We start from the raw sequence: 23,848 nt of genomic DNA on the forward strand, positions 1-23,848 counted from the left end.
ACTTTAATGGAGCCTGGGCAACAAAGTGAGACCCTGTCTCCACAAAAATTAAAAAAAAATAAATAGCTGGGCATGGTGGCACATACCTGTGGTCCCCACTACTCTGGAGGCTGAGGCAGGAGGACTGCTTGAGGCCAGGAGTTCGAGACTAGCCTGGACAACACAACAAGACCCCACCTTTGCAAAATTTCAAAAACTGGCTGGGCGTGGTGGCATGAACCTATAGTCCCAACTAACTACCTGGGAGGCTGAGGTGGGAGGATTACTTGAGCCTGGGAGGTCGAGGCTGCAGTGAGCTGTGATCGCACCACTACGCTCTGGCCTGGGTGACAGAGCAAGATCCTGTCTCAGAAAAAAAAAAGAAAAAAGTTAGTGGATGAGGAGTTGCTTCTTATGGATGAGCAAAATAGTGATTTCCTGGGATGGAATCTACTCCTGGTGAAGATGCTGTGAACACTGTGGAAATGACAACAAAGGATTTAGAATATTTTACATAAACTTAGTTAACGAAGTAGTAGCAGGGTTTGAGAGAACTGACTCCAGTTTTGAAAGACGTTCTACTGCGGGTAAAATGCTATTAAACAGCATCACACGCTACAGAGAAACCTTTTGTGAAAGGAAGAGTCAACGTGCCAAACTTCATTGATATCTTATTTTAAGAATTTGCCACAGCCACCCCAACCAGCAACCACCACCCTGCTCAGTCAGCAACCATGAACATCGAGGTAAGACCCTCCACCAGCAAAAAATTACAACTTGCTGAAAGTTGGGATGATCTTTAGCATTTTTTAGCAATATAGTATTTTTAAATTAAGGTAAATACTTTTTTTGATACAATGCTATTGTACACTTAATAGACTATGGTACAGTGTAAACACAACTTTTATATGCACTGGGAAACCAAAAACTTCATCTGACTTGCTTTATTGTGTTGGTCTGGAACTGAACCTGTGATATGCCTGTATGTACCAATGTTAATTTTCTAGTTTTGATAGTTAAACTGTAATTATATAATTTATTTCTTTTCTTTTCTTTTTTTTTTTTTTGAGAGAGTCTCGCTCTGTCACCCAGGATGGAGTGCAGGGGTACGATCTCGGCTCACTGCAACTCACCCAGGATGGAGTGCGGTGGTATGATATCGGCTCACTGCAACCTCCGCCTCCTGTGTTCAAGCAATTCTCCTGCCTCAGCCTCCCAAGTAGCTGGGACTACAGGTGTGCGCCACCACACCCTACTAATTTTTGTATTTTTAGTAGAGACGGGGTTTCACTGTGTTGCCCAGGCTGGTCTCAAACTCCCGACCTCAGGTGATCCACCCACCTCGGCCTCCCAAAGTGCTGGGATTACAGGCGTGAGCCACCGCGCCCAGGCTGTAATTATATAATTTCTTAACATGTGGGGAATCTAAGTGAAGAATATATGAGAATTCTTGTAAAATTTTTGAAGCTTTTTAAGTTTGAAATTATTTTAGGTTTAAGAATTCTTGGTCGGGCCCGGTGGCTCACACCTGTAATCCCAGCACTTTGGGAAGCCGAGGTGGGTGGATCACTTGAGGTTAGGAGTTCAAGACCAGCCTGGCCAACATGGTGAAACCCTGTCTCTACTAAAACTACAAAAATTAGCCAGGCGTGGTGGTGCATGCCTGTAGTCCCAGCTACTTGGGAGGCTGAGGCAGGAGAATCACTTGAACCCAGGAGGCGGAGGCTGCAGTGAGCCAAGATTGTGCCATTGCACTCTAGCCTGAGTGACAGAGTCAGATTCCGTCTAAAAAAAAAAAAACTTAAATGAAAAAAGAGTTGTTTAAGGAGGGAGAATGTCTGGAAAGGGTAACTAGGAGCAAGCACACCCACCCTCACCCTCACCACCCAGTCTCCCAGTAAGAGGGGTATGAGAGGGCTGCCGGGAGGAGAGAGTGTTCAGGGGAAAGCCAGGCTGTTACTTAAGCAGTGGTTCTCACTGAAAGGTGGGGGCTGGACAATTAAAGGGTGTTTTGGGACATTCATTCTTTCTTTTTTTCTTTTTCTTGAGACGAAGTTTCACTCTTGTTGCCCAGGCTGGCTCACTGCAACCTCCACCTCCTGGGTTCAAGCTATTCTCCTACCTCAGTCTTCCCAGGAGCTGGGATTACAGGCATGCGCCATCACGTCAGCCTGGCTAATTTTTGTATTATTAGTAGAGATGGGGTTTTACCATGTTCGCCAGGCCAGTCTCGAACTCCTGACCTCAGGTGATCCACCCACCTCGGCCTCCCAAAGTGCTGGGATTACAGGTGTGAGCCACAGTGCCCGACCCATTTTTTATTGTTTGAGCCATGTGCCCGACCCATTTTTTATTGTTTTTTTTTTGTTTTTTTTTTTGTTTTTTTTTTTTTGAGACAGGGTCTTGCTGTCACCCAGGCTGGAGTGCAGTGGTGCAATCCTGGCCCACTGTAACCTCCGCCTTCTGGGCTCAAGCAATCCTCCCATCTCAGCCTCCCGAGTAGCTGGGACTACAGGCGTGCACCACAACACCTGGCTAATTTCTGTATTTTTTGTAGAGACGGAGTTTCATCATGTTGGCCAGGCTGGTCTCGAACTCCTGGACTCAAGTGATCTGCCCACCTTGGCTTCCCAAAGTGCTGGGATTACAGGCGTGAGCCATCACACCCAGCCCTGTTTGGGGGCATTTTTGACTGTGACAATAATTGGAGATCATCAGTGACAACCCCGGCTATGGACTAGGGATGCTCAGCCCTCTGCAGTGTACAGGACAGCTCCACACCACGAAGACTCATACCACATCCCATACAACTTTAGAATATCTCACCAGTCATGTAGGTGAAAAATCTGTTCATTTGTTCTTTTATTCATTCAACAAACATTCATTGAGAAAGTCTACTAGGTGTCAAGCACTATTTTAGGTAATAGGAATATATCATAGAACAAAAAAGACAAAAATCCCTGCCCTTCTGGAGCTTATAACTGAGTGGGAGAGTCAGACAAAAAACAGCAAACATACTAAGCAGTTAATGCTGCACTGTGAAAAAGGTGTAGAATACCATGTAACAGACAGAGCAGGGGCATATTAGGGGAGAGCTGCAATTTAAACAGGATGGTCGGGGGGCCCTCTGAGAAAGTGACAGCTGAGTAGAGGCCTGAAGGAAGCAAGGGCCTCAGTCTCGTGGGTATTTGAGGAAAAAGCATTCCTGATACACGGAATGCAAAACCCCTGAGGTGGAAGTATGCGTAAGGCGTTCAAGTAATAGTAAGGCGGCCAGCATGGGTGGATAGAGTGAGCAAGGCAGGGAGAGCGGTGGGAGATAAGGTCAGGGAGATTAAGAGGGTCTGATCATGGATATGCATATATATTGATTTTTCCAGAAATTTAACAACCATATAAACTAAGAAACTATTCCACATTATTTTGTTTAGAACTTTGTGAAGAACTGTTAATTGTTTAGGAAAACTGTATCACTCTACCTGTGGCTTCTGAATCACCCATCAACACACTCGTAGCTGTCACTATCATTAAGTGTAAGACCATTTCATTATGTCTTCTAGTGGAGTCATATCCCAGTCTTTGCATATATATGTATAATGTAATATACATTACTCTTCCTTTACTACTCTCTATATTACAATTAAGGCATTATATTGGTTTTCAGGGAATTATGTGTGTAGACAGATTCTATTTTCTATCCATTTCATTTTAGAAAAGTGAAGCATTTCAAAATATACCTTATTTAAAAAAAAGCAATGTTGGGTCCAACAAGTAGGAGAACGACCAAAGCATGGCAAGAAAATAAAGGGAGTATTCAGAAGCCAGGATGAGAATGGAGGGAATTTTGCTGATAACTGAAGGTGAGTTCCTTAAGGCCTGGTCAAAGGATTTCAGGATGAAAATAGAAAATAGGATGTCCAGGGCTGTATGGAGATGTAACCAGGAGATCTGTGGGCTTCTTCTGGTGACTAACATATAGGATAAGGGGTTATTAAAAAGTGGTTTTTAATCTAAGTTGCTCCCCACTTTGGGTGTCTCTACTTGTTTAACAGAGTAGGCTGGGGAGCAAATAGTTCTCTCTTCAATGAGACCAGAAGCAACCCAAAGCCAGGTTCCATTTTTTAACCCACAAAACAGGTCGGAGCCCCAGGCTAAGCTCATGTCCTCGGGGGTAAACCAATTGCTATGAACTATGCACCTCTAACCTCTTAGGGTTGAGAAAGAGACGGGTAAAAAGAGGAAAAACAGTAACAGAGAAAGGGAGAAGCATTCAGAAAGATCCAATGGAGGAAGGGTCTGAGACAGAGAAAAGACAGAAACCAAGAGAGACAATATTCTTTTCAATCAAGATAGTCATTATTTATTGAAAATTTTCTAAAGACTGGGTGCAGGGCAAAGTAACGCACATGCAATTGTCTCAGGTACAGATTATCAGACCCCCAATTGACAGATGAGGAAACTGAGGCCCAGGTTGGTGAAGGAGACAGCTCAAGGTCTCATAGCTAGTTTAAACTGGTCAGGTCAGGATTCAGCATCTTATGTCTACTACGTCTCAAAAAGTGGGACAGTCAGAAAGAGATAGAGATGGGAGAGGGGGTGCAGAGACAGACACGCACGCAGATGATCACGTGAGCGGCAGACCTGCATGGAACCGTTTCGAAAGACACTGAGGGTGGGAAGTGGGGCTACGGAGGCCAGCAACAGGCACCGACTGCTCCGCAGAGTACTCACTCGTTTGCCGTCTGGGAGCCGCAGGCGCACTCGGCCTCCCTTTGCTACCCGCACGATCCTCCGCAACCCGCTGACCTAGGATTGAGAGGCCGCCCAAGTAAAAGCTCGCGCAGGCCCCACCCCTGGCGAGCTCCGGCCGGCCTCTTCCCGCTGCCACTCCCCCCACAGCCCAGTCTTTATGGCTTCTCACCGTACACCTCCGGCCGTCGCCGCCGCTGTCCCTCCCGCGCGCGCACAGATACGAGAGGACTACCGCAAGATCTGGAGGATACACTGGACGCAACCCTTCCACGGGCTGCAGCGCGAGCAGGGGCACGGGCCTACGCCGCTACAGACGGCTCCCCGGCTCCCATTGGAGGAGTACCCTTCTGCCTTTCCAGGGATTGGCTGGGGATGGAAACACTTTATTTTTACCCCCGAGGCTTAGAGCCAATCCGAGGAAAACTCCGCCCCTTCGGGGGACCTTGATTGGTTAAGGAGCCAAGCCCACCCTTTAATAGGATTGGCCAGGAAAGGAGTGCTCGTCATTGTCCTTTGCTGGTCTATTCGACAGGGCTTCTGGGGGCTAATTGGCAATACGCAGGCGCGAAGCCGGAAGCCCAGCCAGGCGCCAAGTCATTGAACAATCGAGTTGCCTGGCTTCTTTGACGTTTTACTCTCCATAAGCCACCTTGCACTGCCACCGCTCTGCTAAGAGACGCAATTCTGCCCCTAGTTTCTCACAGCTCCACACCCACCTGCAGAGATTCCTAAGCCAGGTTTCTCTCACTCAAAGTGAGCAGAGTTCCTAATTCCATGCATGGAGGATGAGGTGGTTATGGGGACGTGGCGAGTTACCCACCAGTCCCTGATACCTACCGAGACATTGGTCAAGTGACAACCTCGCTAGGAGCCTCAGTTTAACCATCTGGTAATGGAAAGATGTTTTAAAATTTTCCTCACAATGTGTGAGGATTAAATGAGAGGACATATATAAATCAGTTGCCTGGGGCATAAACATTTAAGTTCTCTCCTCCCAATTCTTTCCCAGTGTTCAGGCGGGCAGAACTTATGGCCCAGAGAGGCAAACTGACTGGCTTGAAGTCACACAGCCAGGCCCCACCCCTCGCGCGCTCCGGCCCGGCCTCTTCCCGCTACCACTCCCCACCACCGTCCCGTCTTTGCGGCTTCTCACCGTAGACCGCCGGCAGTCGGCGCAATAAGACCCAGAATAAAACCCAGACTTTCGTCTTCCAAAGGAAAGTTGTTTAAGAAGGAAGGAGAGATGGGAAGGACCCTCCGATTTGCAAGAATTCTTAATTTGTATTCTACAGACCTCTAATCGAGGCTGGTGACAGGGTTTGGAGAAGCCCATGAATTTGGATGGAAACAAATTTACATCTTTATGGCCGGGCGCAATGGCTCACGCCTGTAATCCCAGCACTTTGGGAGGCCGAGGCGGGCGGATCACCTGAGGTCGGAGTTTGAGACCAGCCTGACCAACACGGAGAAACCCCATCTCTACTAAAAATACAAAATTAGCTGGGCGTGGTGGCACATGCCTGTAATCCCAGCTACTAGGGAGACTGAGGCAGGAGAATCGCTTGAACCTGGGAGGCGGAGGTTGCGGTGAGCCGAGATCGCACCATTGCACTCCAGCCTGGGCAATAAGGGTGAAACTCCGTCTCAAAAAAAAAAAAAAAAAAAAAAAAAAAAAAAAAAAAAAAAATTTACGTCTTTATTTTCCCTCTCCTCTAACTGAAATTTAGCATTTTTCAATAAAGAATGTAACTAGGCATAGTAGCAGCAGTAGTAGCAGTACTGATTGTCACCAATAGAAATCAGAGATTTTCATATCACATTATAGATGTTGCCGATCTCTTGAAAATCATATAATTTCAATCATTATTTTGAAATCATGATAGTCATTAGACCCTCCATTAAATCTTATGATTTAATGGATTAATGGGGAGTACATATATGATTATACTATAGCACATATTTGCTTTTTCCATATTTTAATAACTATATTTCAATGTAATCAATTTCTTTTGTAATTCTAGATATTTTATTTTATGAATTTAAGCGATTTTTGTTTTTTTTTTCTGAGAAAAGGTCCAGTGGGGCGTAGTGGCTCAGGCCTGTAATCCCAGAACTTTGGGAGGCCGGAGGCGGGTGAATCACCTAAGGTCAGGAGTTCCAGACCAGCCTGGCCAACATGGTGAAATCCTGTCTCTACTAAAAATACAAAAATTAGCTGGGGGTGGTGGCGGGCGCCTATAATCCCAGCTACTCGGGAGGCTGAGGCAGGAGAATTGCTTGAACCCAGGAGGTGGAGGTTGCAGTGAGCCAAGATCATGCCATAGAACTCCAGCCTGAGCAACAAGAGTGAGACTCCATCTAAAAAAAAAAAAAAAGAAAGAAGAAAAAGAAAAAGATCCATAGGCTTCACTAGATTACCAAAGGGGTCCATGGCACAAAAAATATTAAGAATATTTGTCTTGAACTCTAGGCTTCAGGAGGAAAAAGACTTGCTCTATCAGCCTGGGCGCAGTGGCTCACGCCTGTAATCCCAACACTTTGGGAGGCCGAGGCAGGCTGATCGCGAGGTCAGGAGATCGAGACCATCCTGGCTAACACGGTGAAACCCTGTCTCTACTAAAAATACAAAAAATTAGCCAGGCGTGGTGGCGGGCGCCTGTAGTCCCAGCTACTCGGGAGGCTGAGGCAGGAGAATGGCGTGAATCCGGGAGGCAGAGCTTGCAGTGAGCGGAGATTGTGCCACTGCACTCCAGGCTGGGCAACAACAACAAAAAGACTTGCTCTATCTTGTTTCCCTGCTGTATTCCTGTCACCCAGTTCAGTACTTCAGGCACACAGTAGGTACTTGTAAGTGTTTACTGAATGAATAATAGAATTCCTTCCCAACCATCCTGCACACCCCCAATTGGGGGAGCCAGTGCCGGCCCTTTGGGTCACCTAAGAAGGAGGGACATTCTTGAATCTAGTTTTGTCCCTGCCAATCTGATTCTGCTCACAGAAGTAGGTGGCACTTTAAAGGTCTGGTCCCAGGAAATCCCAGGAACCTCCCACCCAGGAGCAGGGCCCTCTGCTGCAAAGGAGTGAGGGCAAGCTAGGAAGCATATGAAGACAAGTAGTTTCAACATGGGAACAGTCCCTAGGGCACATTGGGCCCATGACTCTTCATCCTCCTGGTTTCTGTTTAAGGTCTCAGCCAATGGGGCCTGTCTTCTCTGGCCTTCGGCGAAGACAATATCTTGGAGCTAGATGTGACCTTAAAGACCTAGAACAGCCCTCCCTTTCGGAGGTCCAGACTGAAGAGTGAGGGCACAGGGAACAAGATGTTACTCTGGGCAAAGAACATCCTGTCCTCACATGGCTCAGCCAAGGACATGAGCACCCTGGCCAACTATATTAGAATCCTATGATTGACTATTAAGAGCATCCCTGAAGATGAAGACCAGAGGCCCTATAATAGGGTGGGTGAAGAAGAGTCCGAAATGCCAGGATGAGGGGCTGGGGATTTGATTTGGGGGACAGAGAAGAATCAGGGAAGAGCACAATGAAGGCCAGACTTCAGAGACCGGCTTCAAGGCTAGACTCTGTCTTGAGATCTTAGGCAGGTCGCTTCTCCTGGACTGATCCCCCAGCACGATAAGCCTCAGTTTATAGATGGGAAAACTGTGGCCCTCTAGAGAGGACAAGGAGAGTCATGTTGTGAGGTAAGTCAGACTGAGGCAAGAGTAACCAGGCTGGTGACTCTGGCTCTGATTAGCTGGGATCCTTTGGCAGGCTGACCTCTTCCTGGCCTACTCCATTGCCTTTGCCCCTGCTGCTTTCCCCTCCCCTCCTCTTCACCACATACTTATTGGGGTTGGCTCCAGATATTGCATGTAGATGTCTGTTTTCTCTAGGATCCTGCACTCTTAGCTCTGGCCTTGAGGTATTGCGTTACTTTAGGCAAGACATTCTATTTTCTGAGCCTCAGTCCTCCCTACCCACCTCTGACAGCACATCAAAGCCTCCATCCTGTCCCCCTCAAAACATTTATCAGAATCATTGGAGAGACAAGTCAAGGATCTGGTATTCCAACCATCTCACAGAGGAGGCCCAGAGAGGGAAGGGGCCTTGCCAAAGGTCTCACACCAACGTGGCAGTCATCTTGACTCCTCTCAATCCCTCTCCTTCCATATCTAAAGCCTGTCGAGTCCAACATCTTAAAAGCTCTCATAGAACAGACAAATTGCTCTTGCAGAATAATTCCAATTAATTTATGTACATACTTCCCTCTCAAGGAAATGGAGCATAGAAATGGAGCATAACTCCTCATTCCCTAAGCACGGGCTGCACTTACTTGGCTTCTTTCCAAAGAGTACAGCATGGAAAAAGAGAAAGAGGAGTAGCTTTACAGTGGAGAAACCTGACGGACACTACCTCAGCCAGGTGATCAAAGTTAACATCAACAGTGGTAAATCATATTGATAGTACATGCCCTTGATAGGATCTAGTGAGAATGACATTTGACTTCTGTGGTCTTCCTTCCCCAAACTCATATCCTCAGTTTAATCATGAGAGAAAACATCAGACAAATCCTGATTAAGGGACATTCTATAAAATACCTGACCAGTACTCCTCAAATGACTCCAGATCATCAAAAACAAGGAAAGCCTGAGAGAGTGTCATAGCCAAGAGGAGCTTAAGGAGACAAGATGACTAAATGTAGTGTGCTAGTCTGGATGGAATCCTGGAACAGAAAAAGGCCATTAAGTTAAAACTAAGGAAATTGGAATAAAGTATGGACTTTAGTTAATAATAATGTACTGATATTGGTTCATTAATTGCGACGAATATATCACACTAATGTAAACTGTTAAGGAAAACTGGCTGTGGGGCATACGGGACTTCTCTGTTATCTTCACAATAAATCTGTAAATTTAAAACTATTCTGAAATTAAGTTTATTTTAAAAACCTCTCAAATCCGCCCCCATCTTGCCAGTCCCACCTGAGGTCTAGCGTCTATTTCCTTACTGCTCTCCTTTCTTCCAGTCCGTTCTCCTGGCAGCCAGCAGAGGGCATTCTCTAAAACGCAAATCTAACCATCTCTGAAGCCTTCCAGCAAAATAAAGGCGTTGGATGGAAAGTTCGGGAGATATGTTATAAAAGACCGACTCGGATGTCTGAATAAAAGTTATTGTGATCCAGAACAAATCTGGGAAATACTTCTGGCGCCCACCGAGATAAAATTTATGTATCTAAATTTAATATAACTCAGCCTTTCCAAGGTCTCCCAGATAAAGCCCGTTTTTCAGATGTCCAACTCCCTACGTTTCCATCCCTTCGCACAGTTACATAGTTAATTTCCCTTTGTTTTTCCTTTATCTCTACGGATACTTCTCTGCCTGAGCTATCTTCTCCTGCCGTCTTCCCCAAGCCCAGCTCCAGGGACTCTGCACCCCCTCCCAAAGGCAAGAGAGCGCTCCTGTATAATTGGGTTGTGATATCCGGACCGAAGTCGTTTTTTGTTTTATTTTTACTAAATGCGAATGAGGAAAATGAATTCCTTTGGCTCCCCCAGGCCCCGCTCACTCTAGGCCCGAGGAAAGGTTTGACGCACTATAAATTAAAAGATGAATCACTGATAAATCGATGTTCTAGGGCGCAGGATTTCTCTATGCGCATGCGCCACAGTGGAAGGCGTGGGAAGCCCTTTGCTACCTGGCTGGGTCTGCTGCGGACGCCAGGAGGAGGAGGGGCTTCCTCAGCTTCGCCCTGCCATTGGCCAGGATGATCCGCATTGGTCTGACGCAACGCCTCTGCGGCCTGGCTGAGCTCGCCCCCCCACCCACCAAACCCCCGCAACTAACATGTTGCAGGCTACTGCGTAGGCCAGGCGGCTACGTGTCGGCCTGGGGGAAACTGACCACTGGGGCCGGGGCACCAGGCGAAACAAAAGACTCGAAGGGGCACTCTGAACTTGCTCAGAATTTTATTGGGATTAACAGGGTCCACGGGGAGAGGCAAGCCTTCTGGGGGAGGGGGGACAAGAATACCGCAAAGAATACCGCAATGGCGAAGCGGCCTTGCATAGACACCGAGGCGGGCTAGCGGCGCGGCGCAAAGAGGAGAGGGACGGAGAAAACTTGGGAGAGGAGGGTGGCAGCAGCGCCTACAAGGGCACTGCGCGGCTGTGACGAAGGCCACAGCAACCCTCCCCGCTTCGGGGGTCAGGGTGTCCACTCCACACAGCACAAGGAGAGGGGCTGGGGCCACAACTGACTGGGAGAAAGTGGGTAGAGGGGCCCTGACCAAGGCATCACAATAAATACAGTTAGCAGCACACAGAAGCCTGCGGGGGCGGAGGGCCAAAAGAAGGGGACTAGCCCCCTTTCCCTCCCCCCAAAATAAGAACTCTGCAATGACTAAACCATAAAAATAAACTTTAAACCCGTGTACGAAGTCGGTCACCCCCCAGAAGTGCAATGTGGGGCCGCGTGGCCCTAGCTGAGGAAGAGGGCAAATGGGATAGGGGGTGGGGGATACAGAGAGATAATCCCCAAAAGGGCAAGACCCTTATCCGGTTTTCCCCCTCTTCCCCGGGTTGGCCCAACCGTTTGGGACCTGAAGCACATCCTCCAGGTCAGAGTCGTCTGAATCTTCCCCTTCTTCCCAGACATCTTCATTTCCTTCCCCCTCATAGTTTCCTTCCTCCTGATAGACGTCTTCATCTTGCTCGATGCCTGCATAGGGGAGAAGGAAGGAGAAATGGAAGAAGGCAGTTAGATGAGCAGATAGGTGCCACTCTAAAAGGGAACAGAGCCCATAGCCAGGGCTTGTAGGGCCTGGGACAACTTGCCGAGTGCCTCTGCTTGGAACAAACAGCCAAAAGTGTGTGTGGGTATATTCATAAGCCCACAGAATGAGGGAGTTGGAGGGAGGCAGGTAGGCAGTGTGGGCTCCCTGCTTCCGTCCAGTCAAAACTGATACATCTCTGATAGTAGCTTTTTCTCCCCCTTGTACTCATCAATGTGTGTCTCTTCCTGAGCTCCGACCTCAGCTGAATAAACCTATTCATCTCCAGGCAGCTTCCTTGCTCCTTTCCCCCAGTCCTGATCCAAACAGGCCCCAGTCTGTGTTCTTCAACCCAATTCCCCACCCCCACTCCCACCCTTAGGGCTGGGCAGACAGCTCTGCCTCCCCTTCTCTGAGAGGAGAGATGCCATCAGGTGGGAGGCGAAGAGAACTGAGAATCCGTTTCCCTCTCCTACCTGAACACGACTAGATTGAGGCTCCACATTCATTTAATACCTCTTCCCTTAGTGCCCTGGCCTTGCCCTCAGTGGAAGTTTGCCAGGGACCCCGTGGCCAAAAAAAAAAAACCCAAGAGTGGTTGATTTTCCTGCCCCTTCCACCTCCCATCTGAGTACTTCTCAGCATCTTTATAATTCTGATGTTGTTCTCAGAGCCTTTAAGGTGCTAATGTGACTCTACAAGAGGGCATTATTGTATGTAGTACTTGTCCAACATATACGACCACTGAAACCTTTTGTGGGAAGCAGCTTTCGGATCTGGTGAATGATCCTCAGGACGTAATTTTGGAAACCCTGCCCAACATACCATGCATTTTCACCCTTCCAAGTCCTTGTTCACATGATCCACTCCACTGAGAATGCTCCATAATGCGCCTCAGTGTGAATGCAGCCTCCAATTCAGATGTCACCTTCTTCCTCTAGCTCTACCCCGCCCCCCTCCCCCAACTCTTGAGGTAGAACTGGCTGCACCCTTTTCTGGGCTCAGAGAGCACACTGTTCACTTCATGCTCTGCTCCCAGCACAAGCCTGGGAATTCGCCAAAGGCCAAGGCTGGGTACAGACTGTGCTGAAATGCACTGTGTTTTGCCACTCCCCCACCTCGATGTGAAGTGTCCTTTTTAGTTTTCCACCCACTGTCTCCTATCTCTGTGTACTCTTCATCTTTCGATGTTACAACCATCTACCCATCACCTGGAACTAAAATGATTTTTTAGGGTTTTGTTACATTTTTAAGTTAAATGTTCACTGGACTTCCTTTGTTTAAAAAGTTGCTCAGAATGCTTTTTCTTTCCTCCATGAAAGCAGATTGTGTTCATGCCTTGATACCCTGTCCTTGGCCAGGCTTGCTCTGAAAGAAAAGAAGACGGAAGACAAGGGTTGGGGGCAGGGGTTAGCTCACCTTCCACAATGCCCTCCTCTTCTTCCACTGATTCGTCTGAGATGATCTCTATCACATCCTCGTAGTCATCCTGATCCCTGTCAAAGGGATCTTCAATAACTTTCTCATAGTACTCAATGTCTCTGTCGTCATCATCGCTGCCTTCATTGTCACCTTCATTGCCATCATCATCACTGCCCTCATTGTCACCTTCATTGCCATCATTATCTTCATCATCACTGGCCTCATCTGCTTCATTGTCACTGTCGCTGCTGTCCTGGTTGTTGCCATGGCTGCCCCAGAAGCCGCCGTTGAAGAAGTTGTTGCCGTAAGTGTGCTTGTTGTTGTCAGGGTTCTCTTTGTTGTTATCAGCGTTCTTGTTGTTGTCTTCAGGGTTCTCATTGTTGTCATCTGCACTCTCATTGTTGTCAGTGGTTTCGTTGTCATCAGCACTCTCGTTGTTATCAGTGGTCTCGTTGCGGACCTCATCGTGGTCAGGGCTCTCGCTGTCGCAGATGTTCTCATTGATGTCAGTTATCTCATTGTCAGTGGTCTCGAAGTAGTCAGTGGTCTCCATGAAGTCAGAGATCTTGATGTCATGAATTGTCTCATCAATGTCTGAGATCTCGCTGAAAATGTCTTCCACTGCATAATAGTCAGGGGCATCTTCCATGATCACCACCTCACATCTGCCCCTGGTTTTACTGTAGGAAAGGCTGTAGCTGAGTATGGGGTTGGTGGGAGGAGGAGTACCCATAGCACTCAAAGGTGGAGAGTAACTAGGGGAAGCAGTAGGCTATAAGGGATCCCAGGGATGGGGCTAGGGTGGGTAAAGTCCCACTTCTGCCCCTGACTGTGTAACCTCAAGCCATTTCTGGACATGATTTCCCACTTGTAAAACATATTCCACTGGGATTATCTCAAAGGTCCCTTTGGCTCCATAAATCCTGTGTTACACTAGTTTTTGCCCCATCCCCAACAAACCACCTCTCAGCCACCAAACCCCTCATTACCGTTTCTTCATTTCTTGCTTCTTTCTCTTTATCCTGGAGCCCCTTTCTCTCAGGTAGTAGCGTAGAGGATTAACCCACAGATCATTCTTGATAATCTGTTGAAAAAGGGGAGAAGAGATAAGACAGCCATTAGTACAAGCTCCAGATCCTACTCTTAATTCCCCACGCACCCAGGAACAAGCCTAGCAAGGCCTTCTCTGGTGATGCCAGGAAGGGCCCCACCTCAGCAATCCTGTCAGCCTCTGGGAGGCTATGGTTTGAGAACCAGCTGAAGAAGCTGTGGCTCGCATCCTGGTTCCCATGACGGCGGGCCTGGGGTTCCTGGCCCCGGTGCCAGCGGATTGGAGTTGAGTGAGACACCAGCCGGCCTAGGGACAAAGAAGGCTATGGAGATGGGACAAAACAAGGACAGATTGGGGGGGACATGGATTTACTCTGGGACTGCCTCTTACCCGAGCGGTTGCGCTGGAACTCCTTGACAATCACCATGTTTGTAAAGTAGGGGTTTGTTTGGAAGTACAGCTTCATTTTGTAGCCCATGGAGATATGTCTGAGATCCTGTACCTGCTCCAGGTGGGGGTGATGGTGGAATCTGTCTCCCCCCCCACACACCATGGCCCTTCCCACCCACCTCCCCTCACCTCCAATAACCAGATTTGTTACCCGATCCTACTAAAAAATGTCTCTCTGGCCTGACCTGCAGATTGGTCAAGTAGCGGAAAATGTCTTCATCACGACGGTTGATCAAAATTGAAATTCTGGGGTGGTTGAGGAACTGATGAGTGGAGCAGTTTAGGTCAAGGATTGACTATTCCGTGAAAGGGAGGGAGGGAAGGCCAGGGAGGGCACAGTAAGAGAGGCTGGAGCAGGAGGATTCCTTCTGTGTTTATGTTGTATGTATGAAGCAAGTGAGTCATGGGACATAACCCATACTTATTCCCATGATAAACCTCTATGTTAGGTGGCCCTGCAGGGTATTGAAAATCTATGTGCATGTGGTATATGTCTCTGGGTGCTGAAGGCTTGTGTTCACAAAATGCACGTCTGGGGGCTGAAGGCCCACGTCCAAGTGATGCTGTATCTGACTGCTGAGGGCCTGTGGTCACATGATGTTGTATGTATGGGTGTTGAAGGTCCATGTCTACATGATGTGTGAATGGCTCTGATGGCTTGTGGTCAAGTGATGCCATGTGTCTACATGCTGAGGACCTGTGGTCACATAATACTGTGTCTAGGAGCTGAGGTCCTATGTCTAAATGACATTGTATGCCTGGGTGCTAAGGGCCTCTTACCATGTGCTGTTTTGTATGAGGGCGCTAAGGGTCTGTATCCACATAATTCTATTAGAATGTTACATTTATGTTCCTGTTACATGTATGTGTAGGTGTCCATCTACTCTCCCCTTTCCTTCATTTAACTCCTTTTTCTCTATACCTAGACACTCCCTCTCTTGACCTTTCAGGGGCTCCAGCCCCTCTCTAGCCCGTTTCCCTCCAATGCAAGGCACTCCAGCCAGGATTGGGGTCTCCTAGTATCTTAAGCAGAGATCTAGATTTACAGAGCCCTGTATGGCTCAGGCACCCTTTCTGCGTAGTTTCTCTGCTGTGTGCCATTCCCCTCCCTCTTCAAGGTCTCTGAGTCAGTTGATCTTCTACGTGCCCCTCCCCTCCTCCTTTCACCATCTCTAGTCCAATTTTTTTGCTGTGTGCCCCTTTACCGCCCTCCTCCTTTTTATCATGTTATCCTTTTTTTAATGCTATGTTCCTTCTCTTCCCCCTTTCCCATCTGTGGTCCAGTTTTTATACCCCCCTGTACCCCCCCCCCCCCGTCCCCTGCGTCCCCCCCTCCCCGTCCCTTCATCATCTCCAGTCCAGCTTCTCTGCTGTTCTGCCCTCCTCCTTCCATCCCTCTTCCACCCAGTCTAATCCGTCTTCCGATAGGGGGCTCACGCCCACCTCTGGCTCTCCTCCACCCCCTTTACCTTTTCTGTCCCTCCCCCACCTCCCCCTTTCTTGTCACGGGCTTCTGATCCATGGAGTATCGATTAGAAGGATACTGCTTTGACCCAGAAGCCTGGGATATGCTGGATGATAAGGTCTCTGCGCTCCAGGAAGGGTCTTCGCATCTGGATGAACTTGCGCTTGAGACGCAGGAAGGCCTTGCCTGCCTTGATGTTCACCGCCTCCAGATCCAGCTGAATATCCTCCAGTGCCTGCAGGATGCTCTCCATCCTCTCGGCATTTCTCTGTCTGCTTTCCCTCTTCACCTTCCTCTGCTTCCTCCTCCTCCGCCGCCGCCTCCTCCTGCTGCTCCTCATACTCTCCTGCTCATCCTCATCCTCATCCTCCACTATGATGATCGCCTCTTCCTTGCTCTTTGGGTCAATTAATCTCTGGGGCCCCCACCCCACTGCGCTACAGGTTTCTAGGGCCCCCTCTCCACCAAAACTGCCGGACTGCACAACCTCAAAATCGATTTCCAGGCTCCCCCCGGAGACCTCAGGAGTGGGGAGTGCTTCTAGGCTCTCCGTGGGCGGGGGCGCCTCCCCATACCCCGACTCGATGGTAGAATCCCAGCCGGGACACTCAGCACCGAGCGTGAAGTATGCGCGGACCCCCCCCTCCTCGAGAATGACATAGGGAGGCGGCGGGGGCAGCGCGGGGCCCAGTCCCACCCCCCTCATATCGGCCAGCACCTGTGCCGCCTCCGTTTCCTCCTGGAGCCTCGGGCGCTGCTGGGGTGGAGGCAGCGGCAGTCGGAGGAGCGGCGGCGGCGGCGGCGGCGGGGGCGGGTCGCGCTGTGAAGACTCGGAGCTGCTCAGGCGGCGGGTCTTGGCCGGAGGCCCCTCATCTGGGCGGTCCATGGCGACCGCGCTCGTACAGCTCAAGGGACTCGCACTCGCCCCTTCGCTTTTAGCTGCGTCGCTGCCGCTAGTCGCACCGGGAAGCGGAGCTGCGGAGACTCACGCAACCAGCTCTCCTCACCACCTCGCTCTGGCGTTCCCTCCCACAGCGCCCGCTCTACTCCCTCCGCGCCAATCGCCGAGGCCCCGCCCGCTGCTGACGCAGGGATCCGCTCGGCCTGGCCATTGGCTGCCGGCCGCCGCGGCGGCGCTCGCGCTCCCGCGACCCCTGCCCGCTCTCACGCAATCTGCTTGCCAACACCACACATCATCAGTTTCCGATTGGCTCCCCTCGGGCCCGCCAATCAACGGGCTGACTCCCCCAGCGACGGGAGGGAAACTGCAGGGCGATTGGCTGCGAGGAAAGCTGGGGAAGAAGCCCCTCTCCCTCACCCTCTCAGCGTTTTATCCAATGGGAAAAGTACCAGTGGTTCTGAAGAGCAAAAAACGAGACGAAAAACAAACGCAGGCGCTGAGCAGGATGTGCTCACATGAAATTGGGAGAGCCTCGTTATCGTTCCCCCCGCCCCCCTCCCCTCAGCAACTACGCACTTTTAAAATCTGCCCCTTCCCCCATTTCCTTCAACTCCTTCCACCACCCCCGCTTCTGCCCCTTCCCCCATCCCGGCTCCTGCCCCTTCCCCCACCCCCGCTTCTGCTCCTTCTCCCATCCCCCACTGCTGCCCCTTCTTCCATCCCCGCTTCTGCCCCTTCCTCCACTCCTCCACCCCCCGTTTCTCCCCCTTCCCCCACCCCCCATTTCTGCCCCTTCCCCCATCTCCCGCTTCGGCCCCTTCCCCCCGCCCCCGCTTCTGCCTCTTCCCTCACCCCCCGCTTCTGCCCCTTCCCGCATTCCCTATTTCTGACCCCCCATCCCCCAACTCTGTCCCTTCCCTCACCCCCTACTTCTGCCCTTTCCCTCAACCCCCACCCCCCGCTTCTGCCCCTTCCCTCACCCTCCCTCCCTCCACCTCTGCTCCTTCCCCTATCCCATTTCTGCCCCTTCACTCCCACCCCCCGCTTCTGCCCCTTTCCTTGCCCCCATCCCCCGCTTCTGCCCCTTCCTTCACCCTCCCACTCTCCGCTTCTGCCCTTCCCCCATCACCCCACTTCTGCCCCTTCCCTCACCCCCCACACCCCTGCTTCTGCCCCTTCCATCCCCCGCTTCTGCCCCTTCCCTCAACCCCCCACCGCTTCTGCCTCTTCCCCCACCTTCCACTTCTGCCCCTTCCCCCACCCCCCACGTTTGCCCCCTGGATGAACTCTGCCGTCGCTCCTCGGGGGCTCGGGCTGCCCTACCGCCTGCGCCTGCAATTTAGACACCCAGGGTGTTTGGTTTGGGGGCCAGATTTTGACGTGGCGTTTTCCATCTCCGCAAAATGGCCCTACAAATAATAATCACACACACAAGTAACTTCCTCTGCGTCATAAAAATGATTGTGATTCAGCTCTTTTGCTAGAATTTTCTAGCACTTTCTGTCTCTTCTCCCCCTTTCCATCCTTTCCTCTCCCTTTCCTCAGTGTATGCTGTATTTTAAGATTTTTCTTTTTAAACCAGAGATGGATGGTCTTTTGTGAGGCATGGTGGTGGAGGGCTGGCTTTGGTGCTGGGATTCACATCATGGGTGTGCCCCTCATTTTGTAACCTTAACCAAATCACTGCCCTTCTCTGAGCTTCAGTTTTCTCTCCCCTAAATTAGGCATCCCTAAAGAGAGGTGTAGGTAACTGCCCATTGCAACCTTGTCGCGGAGCAGAGAGGAGACCTAGGGATTCATCATCAGGGGAGTGGATAAGAAAAACGTGATATATGTTTAAGATGGACCACTACAATGAATTAGATCTATATACGGCAACATGGCTGCAACGGCATCCATGGTTGGATCTCTCAAAGACAGAATGTTGAGTGAAAAAAGAAACAGAACAAGATTTATAGTACAATACTGTTTATGTAAATTAAAACACACAGCAATACCATACATTTTTCACAGATACACATATATGTAAATGAACACATGAACGGTGGATTGGAAGGACATACGTTAAATACACGAGAGTGGGTGCCTATGTAGCGGGTGGGGAGGATGGAATCAGGAATGGGTGATGAAGGGGACAAAACTGAAGACAAAAAAATAAAAGGGCCTCACATGGACCAATGATGATACAGTGTGCCAAGAACTGAGGAGTATGGTCAACTCAATTCTGTGCACCTGAGAGAATAAATAGATAGTAATTCACTGTCTAGGGAGCAGGCTGGCTGGGTAGACTCCTGGGCTTGGGTTTTTTTTTTCCCCATGACATCCCTCCCTCTAAATTTGGTCAAAGCTGACCAAAGTCCCAGCTGCATACAGTGGCCCCTAGGAAGGGCTCCCATCCCAGACTGAGCGGTCCTTCCAGAAGCCATTACTTTGTGAGGGGCATTTCCTAATCCCATCAGTTTCACTCGTATTTGATCCTCAATTCCCAGTCCCCATTCTCCATGGTGGTCCAATTTTAGGAACACCTTGTTTGAGTTTGGAAAGGAGACTGAGACGGGGTTGAGATGGAGCTACAGGCTTTGTGAGGAGATGAGGTTCTCAAGTACTCTGGCGGCCCCAGCCCTCCAGTGCTCAGGGCCTGGGCCAAGGGAGACCCATCTTGTGAGATGGGAATCTACCCTCTTGCTACCTACCTATGTACAGTTTCCAAGATCCATCTATTGACCACTCTATTTCCTACCATGGGCACATACTCTAGTTTGTCTCCTCTCAACTGTGGTGTGTGTGTGTGTGTGTGTTTGTGTGTGTGCATGCATGCACATGCTGTATATGTCCCCATATACAGGCATTTGCTTACGTGTGTGCACCGGGCAAGTTTTCCTCAGGAGTGCCTCCCCACACAAAGTCACACAGACACACACTATCACTCAATCATGTCTCTCCACATGTGGTCACACAGACAGGACACATGCACATGCACACACACACACACACACACACACACACACAGTCAGAAAGAGAAAACATCCAATATAGCATTGTTCATTTCAGTTTTTCCATTTACAAAATCCAATGGTGAATCCAGGCAGTTAGAAAAAAGAAATGGAGGAAAACCCTCCTGAATGCACCCTATCTACCCCCCACCCCCTTGGTCTTCCCACCCCACCCCCTCGGAAAGGCACCCCCATCACTATTGCTGAGAGAACAGGCTCCCCCACTCCCGGCCTCTCAGCCATTCTGGCCTGCCTTTCCAGGGCCACTCCGCAGCCAGGCTCATTAATGTCTCTCCTGCCTAGAGTGCCCTCCCCATTCTGTATGGGTCAGGCTTCCCCAGTTCTGGGGCTCTCTTGGGGTAGGGAGGGAGTTTAGGACAGGGACTTCTATAAAGAAGGGAAAGGGGGATGGATAAATACAGATTCCGGCCCCACAGGAAGTGAGAGGGGGACAGAGAACCTAGGTAAGACCAGGGCAAGGAGTGCCAGCTTGGCTCACCAATCCACAGAACAGGCCTCGAAGTAAGCCCAGAGTGGACTCCACCCCCGGGAGGGAGGCTTGGATCTCCCACCTGGAGAATCTGGCTGCAGTCTGCTCCACTTTGGGTGTAGGTAAGGGTGGGGGAAGGAAGTGGAAGGAGGGTCGTTGGGAAAAAGGATGTTTGGGGCTCAGGGCCCGGTCGGCCAAGGGCTACTAAGGAGGGGCTTGAGGCCCTTGAGGCTTGAGGGGGACAAAAAGAGGTCAGATAGGAATGGACTCAAGTCCACAGTGCCTTGGAGTTTGTACCACTATCGGTTACCAAGGCCCCAAACAAATTTTCATTTTCAGAAGAGTAGGGTGAACCCAAGAGACAATTTTGGGGTTGAAATCGGCTCTGACCCAAGTCTTTGTGGTCCAGCTACTCTGGGATATTCAGCTTCCTCCCTACACTTCCCTGGTGGGCCGCTCCTGTCTGTATGGCACCCACATCAGTCCTAGTGGGGCTGGAGTGGATTTCCATCCTCAGGAAGAAGAGTTGGGGGCTGGGGATCCTGAAGGCAGCGTGAGAGAATGTGACCAAGTGTAGGTCTCTTCAATTCGAGGAGTTCAGCTCACATCCTACTCTTCACCTAACCTGGGCCCATCCTTGGGGCCCTTCTCCCTACTCCCTTGACTTCTCCAACAGATGCACAAGAACCATTTGGAAGGTCTGGACATGGTGGGGAGGGAGAGGAGACTGGGCTTGGGGCAAGGGTTGGCCTAAAACAACATTGCACATGACATAGTAATTAAACATCCCTGCTCCCTGGGAACCCAGCACCCCCTTTGGTCCCTCTTGTCAGCAGCCTTGGACCACTTTCTCCCTAAACATCCAGGCCTTGCTAAAGGACTTGGAAGGGGAGGGTGCGTGGGAGCAGAGGGGGCAAAAGAGCTCTGGAAGTCTATTTTACAGGACAAATTTCTCCCTTCTGGACAGTGTCAGAAGGAGAGACATTAAAGTAAGAAAGCCTGTCTCCTCAGCTGTTAGTAGAAAAACCTGCATTCTCAGTTTTCTTTTCTTTTCTGAATTGTCACTTCTGAGAGAGAGAGAGAGAGAGAGAGAGACAGAGAGAGAGAGAGAGAGGGAATGAGATTGCAGAAGTGGAGAAGGAGGCAGCGGAGATAGGCCCCACAAAACTAAATATGCCTCTTTCCCAGTCCCTCGCCCAGTCCTCCATCCTTGGGAGGTGTTGGAAAAGGTGCCTAGATTACAGGTGGTTCGAGGGGCTGGGGCTGGAGCTCAGAAAGGAGGACTCCTGTATGGGCCCCTACCCCTCCCTTGCTATTGGCCCCATCACGGTGGCCATGAACTTCTCTCTGCCTGTCTGCCTACCAGCCTGCTTCACATGACACAGTAGGGTTCTCTGGGAGCCGGGGCACCTCCTGTGCCCCAGCAGGGGGCGTGAGTCCTCAGGCACTTCTTGAGGTCCTTGTTGAGCAGGAAGCAGACAATCGGGTTGACGGCAGCCTGGGCGAAGCTCATCCAAACAGCAGTAGCCAGGTAGCGGTGGGGCACAGCACAGGCTTTCACAAACACTCGCCAGTAGCAGGCCACGATGTAGGGTGACCAGAGGAGCAGAAAGAGCAGTGTGATCGCGTAGAACATGCGGCCCAGCTGCTTTTCACCCTTGACCTCGTCCATGCCTAGTAGCCGCCGGCTGGCTGCATGCCCATTTTGCCGGATACCCAGCAGGGTTGGCGGCATGGGCCCACGGCCAAAGCCAGCGATCCAGTTGGCAGCAGCCTGGCCGGTGGCCCCAGGACCATGGAATGTCCAGTTCTGGCTGATGGCTGGCACCATCTGCACTGGCTTCATCTTGCGGTGACGATACTCGAAGAGGAGCAGCTTGCCATAGACAGCATGTGTAGCTGCCATGAGCACAGCCAACATAAGCATGAAGCCCAGCGTGTCATTGGCCTTGAAGTAGCGATGCTCAAAGATGCACTGGTCCTCCTCCCGAATAAACTTGTAGGTGCCCACGTCAAAGACAGGTGGGAAGGCCATGGCCACAGACAGGGTCCAGGCCATGCAGATGACAGCTGCGCATGTCCAGAGTGTCATGCGCTTGGCGTAGAAGCGGTGGTGGGCGATGGCCATGTAGCGGGTGACGCTGATGCAGAACAGCATGAAGGCCGCATGGAAGCAAAAGAGCACGGCCATAAAGGCCACAATCTTGCAGCTGAGTGCACTGAAGGTCCATGAAGAGCCGTGGCGCACAGAAGCCAGCACAAAGGGGAAGCAGACGGCAGAGCGTATGCCATCGGCCAGGCACAGGTCCAGCAGGAAGTAGTAAGGAGCCTTGTGCAGGGCACGCTCCTTGAGCACCAGCAGGGACAAGATGGCGTTGCCCGCCAGGCTCACACACATAATCAGTCCCAGCAGTACCAGCTTCACATAAGCCGATGCAGACGGCGGGGACAGAGCGCCGCTCACCTCCTCAGGCTCTCCGGTGGTGTTGGCCATACTGAGGGTCAGGGGCTACTGCCAACCCTACGGGGTCAGCCAGTCTGGTACTCGATGGGCCCGGGGGGGCTCCATGAGTTGTCCTGCTACATTGCACCTGCAAATGGGAATGAGCGGGGGAGACACAGACACAGAGAGACAGAGAGATGAGGGCAAGAGAGAGACAGAGAGGGAGAAAAACACACAGGCGTGCAGAGACAAAGTGGGAAAGAGAGAGAGAGATAGAACAAAGAGAAAAGTGGCCACCGATATAAATGGATTGAGATTGACACAGAAATGGAGGGGATGAGAAAGAGCGAGGAGAGAGAAAGAGAGGGGAGAGAGAGACAGACAGGAGACCATGAGAAACAGATGGAAAGGAAAGATGAGGAAGAAACAGAAAGGGCAGGGTTAGTGTGTCTACGAGCCCTCCCCAATTATACCCTGGCTGGTGCCAGGCCCTGCCCCTAGACCACTCCTGCTCCTACCCACTCCTTGTTAGGTGAGGATGCTGCGTTTCTCTGGATGTCTTTGGTTACCTGTTTCCTCCATTGGTGGATCTGTGGGGCAGGGATGTTGGTGCAGCTCTTCTCCCCCTTTGCAAAGCGCTAAGGTTGTGTTCAGACTTTTTTTTACTGTCACCCATAGTAAAAAAATACATTTCACATCACAACCCACTACACATACATACACACACGCACACACACAACCAAAAGTTTCATAAAACAGTACTGAACCTGTATGCAGTGTACCCCATTCATTTTTATTCTCTTTCATGTGTTCATAAAATGCTGGTACCACTCACTTAATAGATTTCTTTATTTATGATGGGGAATGTGTTTAGTATGCTTGAGGAACAGCAGGAAGACGAGTGCGGCAGGAACGGTGAGAACAAGGGAGACAGTGGTGGAAGGTGAAGTCGCAGAGGTGCCTTGGGGCCAGATTGTGTAGGGCTGTGGGCCACGATGAGGACTTTGGTTTTTATTTTAGGTCAGGAGGCAAGTATGTGTGATTATAAACATGTAGGTATGCTTGTGCATATTCATTCATACACTGAAAAAATATTTATCAAGCATCTACTGTGTACCAGGCACTGTTCTAGG

General features: G+C 50.3%; 3 protein-coding genes across 28 annotated transcripts in view; all 3 read right to left on the reverse strand.

Moving 5' to 3' along the window:
* Positions 1-5,096, reverse strand: part of LOC105493789 (KANTR integral membrane protein) — a 118,665-nt gene extending 113,569 nt beyond the window's left edge. For 7 of the 23 annotated variants that reach the window (XR_011618163.1, XR_011618155.1, XR_011618151.1 and 4 more), the window contains exons 1-2: positions 4,901-5,076; positions 4,711-4,785 (exon numbers count right to left, since the gene is read on the reverse strand). The gene's annotated coding sequence lies outside the window, so the exon portion shown is untranslated. Of the gene's footprint in view, positions 1-240; positions 343-4,710; positions 4,786-4,900 lie in introns of all 23 variants that reach the window. The other 16 variants (XR_011618166.1, XR_011618165.1, XR_011618160.1 and 13 more) reach the window with 12 other exon arrangements.
* A 5,584-nt stretch (positions 5,097-10,680) lies between these two features.
* On the reverse strand, positions 10,681-16,974 carry LOC105493793 (TSPY like 2). 2 transcript variants are annotated; one of them, XM_011761728.3, is made up of 7 exons: positions 15,968-16,960; positions 14,609-14,686; positions 14,364-14,475; positions 14,134-14,279; positions 13,912-14,006; positions 12,920-13,602; positions 10,681-11,448 (listed from the first exon to the last, which is right to left on the reverse strand). In XM_011761728.3, the coding sequence occupies exons 1-7, from the start codon at positions 16,772-16,774 to the stop codon at positions 11,282-11,284; spliced, it is 2,088 nt and encodes a 695-aa protein (XP_011760030.1). In that variant the 5' UTR covers positions 16,775-16,960; the 3' UTR covers positions 10,681-11,281. The 2 variants fall into 2 exon arrangements, with proteins under 2 accessions (XP_011760030.1, XP_011760029.1); XM_011761727.3 differs by lacking the exon at positions 10,681-11,448 and having other exon boundaries at positions 11,458-13,602; positions 15,968-16,974.
* Positions 16,975-18,740: 1,766 nt separating this feature from the next.
* LOC105493794 (G protein-coupled receptor 173) overlaps positions 18,741-23,848 on the reverse strand; it is a 32,748-nt gene continuing 27,640 nt past the window's right edge. The window contains exon 2 of one of the 3 annotated variants that reach the window (XM_011761730.3): positions 18,741-22,863. In XM_011761730.3, coding sequence (XP_011760032.1) covers positions 21,645-22,766 — 1,122 coding nt within the window. In that variant the 5' untranslated portion in view covers positions 22,767-22,863 and the 3' untranslated portion in view covers positions 18,741-21,644. Of the gene's footprint in view, positions 23,381-23,848 lie in introns of all 3 variants that reach the window. The other 2 variants (XM_011761729.3, XM_071088972.1) reach the window with 2 other exon arrangements.

The sequence above is a fragment of the Macaca nemestrina genome, chromosome X (genome assembly GCF_043159975.1).
Source record: "Macaca nemestrina isolate mMacNem1 chromosome X, mMacNem.hap1, whole genome shotgun sequence".
NCBI lineage: Eukaryota > Metazoa > Chordata > Mammalia > Primates > Cercopithecidae > Macaca > Macaca nemestrina.